We start from the raw sequence: 9,261 nt of genomic DNA on the forward strand, positions 1-9,261 counted from the left end.
AGTTGTATGTTATAGAAAAAAGAGAAACATATTCAAAAAATAGAAAATTATTTGGGGTCGGTTGGGCAGGCTTAAAGGGCCGGACAGGGCTTAGTTCTAATGGGCCGGATTGAGGGACTGAGCTGGGCTTCATTTTCATGGCAGATACCCTACCCTATCTAAGAAAATGTTGGACTGGCCCACCCTAATGTAAGGGTCGGGCAAGCTTAGGGCGAGCTTAAAGTCTAAGGGCTAAATGATGACCCCTAGGTGGAGGTGGAAGTGGAAGTATGGAACCGTGGAAGCAGACAAAGAGAGGGATAACGTGGCAATGTGGCATCACCTATAAATTTAGGCTGTGCAGCAAAGGCACAGTGATGTTCTAAAAGAAAGGTGCATGGGAAGGCCCCTACATGATCAAAAAGGTAAACTCAAACAGTCAAATAGTACTCATCGCAAATTCGCAACATTGATTTTTTTTTTTTTCAACTGTATAAATACCAACATACTTCGTAATTTTCGACACCGAACATCATCCATTTCCTCCAAATTCTTCATTTTTCATCCTTGTTGGAACACAAATGAGAGTTTATCGTTGGAGTTGCAATAGTAGATAGGAAGTTAAACAAAAATTTGTCTCTAGCTCTTTCTAAATGAAAATTAAAAGAAGGCCCAAACTGCAAAAGCTCCAAAGAGAAACCGAAGACCAAGTGTCACAACCAAGGAAACCAAATATATAACTTCAGCCCAAGTAGGCAAAGTATAGGAACTCAGAAGAAGAGATTTTACAGTTCTTTCGTTAATGGAGAAATCTGGGGAGCCCTACTTTCTCCCCTAGTTCGCGAACATCCCTTTCAGTTTGTTGTTTATATTCCCGCAAAGTGAAGCTCTTAAACACAGCTGGTTCAGTAGTACTGCGACTCTGAATCACGGTATCGAAGGAGGGGCAGTAGAAGTATGCCACAGAAAACCTCTCAACTTTGTGATTGGTGATCACCCTGTGTTTGATGCTCTTGTAAACACCATTGCTCAGGGCCTGCTTAGATCATATAACACACAAGAACACAACTGGACTTCTGAGAATAGAATATATATTTTTATCATAAGACCTCCAAATTAAATCCTAGGGACTGACCCTAGGGTTTAAGTTGGATTTTAAGCTATCAAGAGCTAAACCGATAGTGTAATCACCCTAAAACCTAATTCCAAAATCCCAGGTACTAAACCCTAGTATGAACATTCGTAGATGTGGTATGAGTATATAGATGCAAATATAAAACTTTACAAATAAAATTCCATTTGTGCGGAGATTATACCTCAAAAAAATCCCCAATGTTGACAACCAGAGCCTCAGGATTAGGTTTTACTCCAATCCATCTTCCATCTATGAACAATTCCAAACCACCAACTTGGTCTTGGTGAACTATTGTTAGGAAAGCACTATCGGTGTGAGCGAAGAGGCCGAAGACTTGGGAAGAAAATGGACAGGGAGCATATCTGTTTAGTCGAAGAAAACTAGTTCTTGGTGGACAGTGATCTTTAAAGTAACTGGATTCGACACCCAAAGGCTGGGCTAAAATTTCAGCTAAGCTTTCAGCTAATTGAGACACATTCTTCACAAATGATTCAATAATCGACCTGATGAAACATAGTGAGATAACAATTAAAAAATAAAGAAATAAATAAATAAAAAAAGATGAAATATAAGTAAGCACATATTGTTGCGTGCTGTTATAGTGCATGTTGAGTTGTGAAGCTGTTTATGTACATGTAGTTTCTGTACTACAATGGATCTAATCACTGTGTATGTATCCTAAAGCACATAAATATGCAGAACTCAGACGAACAAAAACTGATATATTGGGAAAAATTGTAGTATATATTATTTTTCTGTCGGGTTATAGATGGTTGTAATACAAGGTTTATTAATTTTTCAGTCGTCTTTCTTGTATCAAAATTTTCAATTTTCTGTACAAAAGAACTGTACGTTAATAATTCATTGAGTGATGATGTAGCCAATATAAGGAGTCTATATATAGTTAAGGATTAAATACTTGTTACTTCCTGTACTTTGCTCTATAAAACAGTTAAGGACTAGTTTGGGATTGCTGTTACTTTTTTTAAAAAAAAACTATTGTTGTTGTGTTGTGAGAATAATCAGCTGTGAAATAAAACAGGTTCGTGCTTGGAAAAGAATACATTTAAAAGTGCTGTCAGTACATAAAACAACTTCAGAACGTGTTTTAATTGAAAACGGCTTCTAAAAGCAACATTTGGGTTGCTTCTAAAATCTGCTGCCAGTGACTTGTAATTTTCAATTAAAGCTACTTTTTATTTATTTACCAAACACAATAAAATCTAAAATTTTAGACAAAAGCTTTTTTTTTTTTTAAATTCAAAGCTATCCCAAACGGGGCATAAGTCCCTCACCTTTTAAATTAAACAATTTAGTCTTGTTCTCTCTAATTTAGTCCTAATAAATAATGAAGTGTGAAGCACTTCTTGATAATCATTCTATTTATTAATAGGAAATTTGGACGTTGAAGCACTGAAAGACCGGTTCGAAAATTCCATTAGTGTGGTACTCAAGCTTGTGGGGAAGAATGCTCCTCTAGTGATGATGATCATAATACTCCCACCACCGATGTCCACCACTGTAGACAAGATCTCCGGCGACCTTCTAATGAGCTCAGACCTTCGCAAATCCTTCAACCTCTTCAAGTCTCACGCCTCCAAAGTTGCAACTTCACCCTCCAATGGCAGGACCTTGAAGAGCACTTGTGCTCCATCGACGACTCCATTCAATCCAAAATCAACCAACTTCAGAAATCCAAAGAAACCCAATTGATCGAAATCCGAAGCCAAACCTGAAGAAACCCATCTCAATTCAGTTATCCAATCAGCGAAAACGCAACTTGACTGCCTACATAACCAATTCAAAGCCGAAGTTTCTTCTTCCAAAAGCTTGAATTTCTAGGTGGCTGATGATGTCGATCGGAATCCCGTCATCGCGGCCATGACTTTCGGGTCAGAGAGGTGGGGTGTCTGATCAATGATCTACCTGACCAGAAAATGGGTCGCCGGATGTGGATGAACTCGAGGTCGGAGATGAACCTTTTTTTTGGGTGGGGGGGGGGGGCGGGAGGGGGAGAGAGATATAAAAAAAACAAAAAAGATAAAATAGTCATTTTGGGATCTATTGTGCGAGAATTAGAGAGAGTAATGACTAAACAGTTTAATTTAAAGTTTTTGGACTGCACTGTTTTACCGAGCAAAGTACAACAAATAACAAATATTTAATCCTAAAATTATAATTAGGTCATTAGATTTTGAGGGGGGAGAGAGAGAGATATATATATATAAAAAAATAAAAAAGATAAAATAGTCATTTTGGGATCTATTGTGTGAGAATTAGAGAGAGTAATGACTAAACAGTTTAATTTGAAGTTTTTGGACTGAACTGTTTTACCGAGCAAAGTACAGGAAATAACAAATATTTAATCCTAAAATTATAATTAGGTCATTAGATTTTGAGGGGGAAGAGAGAGAGATATATAAAAAAACAAAAAAGATAAAATAGTCATTTTGGGATCTATTGTGTGAGAATTAGAGAAAGTAATGACCAAACAGCTTAATTTGAAATTTTTGGACAGTCATTTTGGGATGTATTGTGTGAGAATTAGAGAGAGTAATGACTAAACAGTTTAATTTGAAGTTTTTGGACTGAATTGTTTTACCGAGCAAAGTACAGGAAATAACAAATATTTAATCCTAAAATTATAATTAGGTCATTAGATTTTGATGTATATATGTTTAAAAAATCGTTGTATACAAATATCAGATGAATAACCATATTTTAAAACAGAACAAAAAATAACTTGATTTTGTGCAAGGAATTCAGCATTATTATTGTTGTTACTTTTGTAGAGACCCCAAATATCTATAGGTACCCAAAGTCTGTCTACTGTCGGTAAGAACCGTCCATAAGTTCTGATGAGCACGTGATGAAGAAGTCTGTGCACGTGGTACCATATGCAAAGCCATAAGTTGATCTGTGCCCTAGGGCCAGAAGTATTCTGATCTTCTTGGCTTCGCATGAACCAAGCACGTATGCTCAGTACGACATACGCATGGCAGATAGGCTCCATGTAATGCCAAGCAAGCTAGTTATACCTACTGAAAGGCATATTTATATACCATCACATTACAGTCTATATGCATGTGGAGTATTGTGGACATATCCTCATTCCCAAAAGGCTCTTTTTAGGAATATAACAAAATGGCTACATGATTTCTACCCTCGACAAGACTGCAATTCAAATCACTGTCTGGCTTTTCTCTAGAGAGCAAAGCTATGCCCTAACAAGTAGTCATCGAAACAATTACCAAGTCTAATGTCTAAATGACAAGAAATGTTTCCAACCACACATGTAAAGAGATGAGCAGTTGACAATACAAATTTCATTGGTCGGATTGTAACATTATAAAGAATTAACTAGAAAATATCAGTTGTAGAATACAAGTGGAACTAATGTTTTGTTACTTAAGATGAGTATAAAATCACAAGTAATATCTGAATTTTAGATAGAAAGTCATAAAATCACTGACACAATGCCTACCCAGCTGGTTTGATCGTACCCTCTCCCTTGATCCCAACAAACAAAACAAACGATGATATTTAATTGTTGAAAAAATGGTCTGAAATTACACTAAAAAAAAGTAAACAGAACTACAGAAGATGCATCAGAAAGACAGAAACTACACATATACGACCTAATATGACCTAATATTCTCTATGATTTGTTGTTTTTTTTATTCTACTTGTTATGATTATCCTAATTAAGACATATTATGTATATACTTATTTGTTTGGTTATCTTTATAATAGTACACAAATGAAATTGCCAAGTGTCAGAGTTCATACCTAAGACTCTTGTGTTGTTCATTCATGCTTGGAATGTCCGCCATAGAAATATGAATGGCTTCCGACCATGAGAACTGCCGGAGACAAGTAGCATTTGGATTCCCCCAACGGTAACTAATGGGAGATAAATTCAAAAATCTTTGTTCTATCTTTTTGTCAAAAGGCTGATGAAACACCTTCTTTTGCTCATCTCGTATGCTGTTCAGAACTTCTGGTGAAATCCCATGATTCACAACTTGAAAGAAACCATACTGGCTTGCAGCTTCAGCAATCTCGTTCATACACTTGTCTCTGTTTCTGTGATTAGAATCCAGATCGATAAGATCAATCACAGGTAGCTCGCATTCCTCAACCTCTGGAAATTTGTCAATTATTGGGGAATTTTGTAAGAGGGACTTGCAGGCTCCTTGGAATGGAGGTTCGAAATCCATGGGAAATGTGGAGACAGACTTGAAAGAATGCCTTGAAGAATAATTAGGTATATTTGATTGTCCTCTTGAGTCTTGACCAATAGTAGAACTAATTTTCAAGATCTGTACCTACACATATATGAAGAATGAAGTATTCAGAATTACTGCAGAATCTGTTGAAAATCAGAATTAATTCATTTATTTGATTCCTTGAATCTGAGCTCAATTGTTGGAATTTCTATCTGTTTGACAAGTAATAACTTTGACAATAATGAATATTAATTGCATATCCCCTTGTAATTATAGGCTGAATGTATGGCCTCTAGATCCTTTCTTTCCCTTATATAGCATATAAAAAGGAAAGTAAAGAATCAGGAACTACTTGTATACAGTGATTTCTTAAAGAACAAAGTTCTGCACTATTAAGTCTCTTCACCAATTATGATGCCAACACAGGGTGACAGGGACATGCAGATCGACAATGACGAATCACTTGTGTTTCTCTTGTTTTTTTTTTTTTCCTTTTTGATAAGCACTAGTATATTTCTTGTTGAGCTTAGTTAAATCTCAAATTAATTGTTCACATTTGATCAATGTACAACGCCAGTTGAGGAAGAAGGATTACTAAAACCTATAGATAGCTAGAAATGCAAAAATTGATTGCGCAAAGAAACCCTAAGAATAATGATGCAAAAAGGTTCTACACAGAACTCTTTGGATCTTCCTTATGTATAGCATGCGTATACCTTATGGCTTTTCACTAATGGTAACAATTCATTACCTAAAGGTTACCCAGAACAAATATATATGCTTCAGACGACTTGCATAAGGCTTACAAAGTAAAAGATGTCAATAGCTAGTCAATCTCTAATGACTCAAAGAATGTTTAGTTGAATTCAGTTTTATACTTCTGCAAACTAGGTCACATTCATATACCGCATTCGATGAAAGGTGGATATCAATTAAGTTCCCCAGTTTACCTGTAAACAACCTTTGATGTTGTTCTGATCATAGTGTTCCTCAGAGCTTCAAATTATGCCATAAGCTTCCTGATCTCAAGCACGTCCGGACGTAGTACATATATGTATGGTACATATATATACCTTCCCAATGTTTCAATTGACTGGAAATACTGGAAGAAATAATATGAGGTTCAGGATATATATATATATATATATATATAGTAATGAAGGAGTGCATTCCAGTACTAATGCATGCTGCGCTAGCTTATTGTAAATCTATGGCTAAAGTAGAGACCACGCGTTTGAATATGTCAACATAGAAAAGAGAGAGAGAGAGAGAGAGAGAGAGAGAAGAGAGAGGGAGAGAGGGAGAGAGAGAGATTCTACGTTAATATGTCTAAGACTTGGAAAGATATATCCTTGACTTTGGAGAAATTACTTTTTGGTCAAGAATCACCATATGTAATATGGTCCGTGAATCGTAATTGATCCATGTAGTAACAACTTGTTGTCGATTGGTATTTTTAATATAAGTTTTTCTTTTTGTTCACCTCCAGCATTGAGCCCCGTTAAAGTGTCTTAATTTAATTGACGAGGTCTATCAATGGCAATGTCACCTAGTATTCCTGAACAATAGAATAATTACTCTTCACAAGAGGTCTCTTTTAGGTGCTATTGATTTAACCATAATGATTAATTAATCATTATGGTTATTATTTCTCCAAGTTTCTCATTCTTAACTTTTTGGGGCATCCTTAACTAGCTAGCTAGTTGTCTACAATGACGGAGCCAGAAATTAAACTCAAGTGGGGCACCCGGAAATCTTAGAAAGAAAAAAAAATGTACATACGTCAAGTAATCAAACTTTAATAAAAATAAATAAATTAGAATAAAGTTACGAAAATATCAATATTTAAAAAAAAGTTATATATATTACTCTTGCCCCCATGGTAACTCGAACCCATGACTTCGTACATAGGTAGTGGGTGCTCTAACCACTGAGATATTTTATCTTTGATTTTCAAAATTATAAGAAATAATAGTGTTAATGTTAAAAAAGCAAGAATTTGAAAACAAAACTAAGTCTAATCTGCTGCAAAAGGCCTCGAACCTGAGACCTGCAGTTACATTAGTAGCTAAAATCAAGGAGCCACCACTGCACCAACTTGGCATTTAGTTACCAAGGGAAACTCTATGCTACTTATTCAAAATCCCAGTGGGGCCCGGGACCCACTAGGCCCTAACGTGGCTCCGCCCCTGGTTGTTTATTTGAGTACGTTCTTAGACAAAACTTGGGGAGAAGCTATAAAAAAAAAATATAATAAATAAAAACATGCATCAATCATACTCGGATACTCCTTACTACACTCCTAAATTAAGAAAATTGTTATGAAATCCTATGAGGAAAAAGTGACTGCTAGTCGCTCCTAATGCTTAATTAATTCTTTTAAGGATTAAGTATTTGTTATTCCTTGTACTTTTCTCCCAAAAACAGTTCATTCCCTCGCCTTTTAGATTAAACAGTTTAGTCATTACTCTTTCTAGTTCTCACACAATATATCCAAACCCAGAAAGACCAAACCCAAACCCTTGAGAAGAACTCGGAGCCAGTATGCATGTGCTCGCACGCACTCCATTGTCACCCACAACTCCACCCCACCCATCTAATCCATCACCACCTATGGATCTAACACGCTATCAACAACCTACTTCTTCCCCACCGCCGCAGTCGGATCTCCAGCTACACTCATGCTCAACTAATGAATGTAATCATCAACGACCCTAACATCAACCTCACCGCTTGATCAGCCACCGTGCTTGGAATGGTCGCTACAATTGCTACCACTTTGCTCTATGATATTCGCCTTCCATCTCCCTCTGTTTCCCTCTCTCAATCTCACCACAATTATAAGCAGCGGCAATGACCGGGTTTAGATCGACATCATCATGTCCCACAACTCCCCGCTCTAATTCCCTAATCCCAATTCCAGCTTCGACCAGCCCAACTCTGATCCCATTTCTAACCAGCTAGCCTCCACAGAGCTCTACTCCCAGCTTGCCTACGCCAAATTAAACCCAAAGCTCCAACATTTAAATCAACAATTGAACTCAGAATTGTAAGTGATTCATTTGAGTTCGGGAGGTGAAAACAAAACCCAAATTAAACCCAAAGCTCTAACAAACCCGAAATTAAACTAGCACCCTCATCGTCCTTCTTCCTCAACCTAACGACGTCGTTCTCAGCTTCATCCGAGTTTGGGAGGCGAGATCAAGCCAACTTCGACGCCTCGATCCCATTCTGTAAGTGATTCGACAACATCGTCGCCGTTGAATTCGGATTTCATATCAAACCCTAGGAATTTCGAATTCGAATTTCGGCGATTCCCAAACCACAAAGCATAACCTATCAAAGATTTCCACCGTGTTTGAATCAAGTTCAAAAATAAAATAAGAAGTTGTTTTGGATTTGAGTCGTCAAGAAGTGCTTCAAGGGGAAGCACTTCTGAGTTTGGCTCTGGCGAAAGAGAGAGAGCTGTGAGAGTTTTAGGCAGGGATTTTGTTTGTAGGAGAGAGAGAGAGAGAGAGAGAGAGAGAGAGAGAGAGAGAGAGAGAGACGGGTACAATAGTCATTTTGGACTTATTGTGTGAGAATTAGAGAGAATAAGGATTAAACTGTTTAATTTAAAAGGTGAGAGACTGAATTGTTTTATGGAGAAAAGTACATGAAGTAATAAATATTTAATTCATCTTTTAACTATCTGTTTTTATGATTTTGTTTGTCAATAAGTTTGTCCTAATTACAAAATTAAAATATAATAATAAATTGTGGATCTTCATAATTTTTAGCATGGTAAAAGTATCCTATAATTTAACTTTCACCTATTTTTTAAACCAAGTTATTTTAAAACTTTTGACCTAGCCGTCTGCTAGGGTTTCTCTGCATTTTTCGTCAAGAAAATTTTATCATTCCTTCCTGTCGCCATGG

The 9,261-nt window shown here is 36.6% G+C and overlaps 1 protein-coding gene across 1 annotated transcript; it reads right to left on the reverse strand.

The window, feature by feature from the left end:
• Positions 1 to 778: 778 nt before the first annotated feature.
• On the reverse strand, positions 779 to 5,386 carry LOC112203650 (gibberellin 2-beta-dioxygenase 8). Its single transcript, XM_024344579.2, has 3 exons — positions 4,904 to 5,386; positions 1,296 to 1,617; positions 779 to 1,015 (listed from the first exon to the last, which is right to left on the reverse strand). The coding sequence occupies exons 1-3, from the start codon at positions 5,332 to 5,334 to the stop codon at positions 779 to 781; spliced, it is 990 nt and encodes a 329-aa protein (XP_024200347.1). The 5' UTR covers positions 5,335 to 5,386.
• Positions 5,387 to 9,261: the final 3,875 nt, after the last annotated feature.

The sequence above is a fragment of the Rosa chinensis genome, chromosome 5 (genome assembly GCF_002994745.2).
Source record: "Rosa chinensis cultivar Old Blush chromosome 5, RchiOBHm-V2, whole genome shotgun sequence".
NCBI classification, from domain to species: domain Eukaryota; kingdom Viridiplantae; phylum Streptophyta; class Magnoliopsida; order Rosales; family Rosaceae; genus Rosa; species Rosa chinensis.

Excerpts from the sequence above, each read along its gene's own strand:
- LOC112203650 (XM_024344579.2), bottom strand. The coding sequence starts at position 5,334 with ATGGATTTCGAACCTCCATTCCAAGGAGCCTGCAAGTCCCTCTTACAA. Across the intron at positions 1,618-4,903 it reads GAACAACACAAGAGTCTTAG|GTCGATTATTGAATCATTTG; the intron begins GTATGAACTCTG and ends ATGTTTCATCAG. Across the intron at positions 1,016-1,295 it reads ACATTGGGGATTTTTTTGAG|GCCCTGAGCAATGGTGTTTA; the intron begins GTATAATCTCCG and ends TGATCTAAGCAG.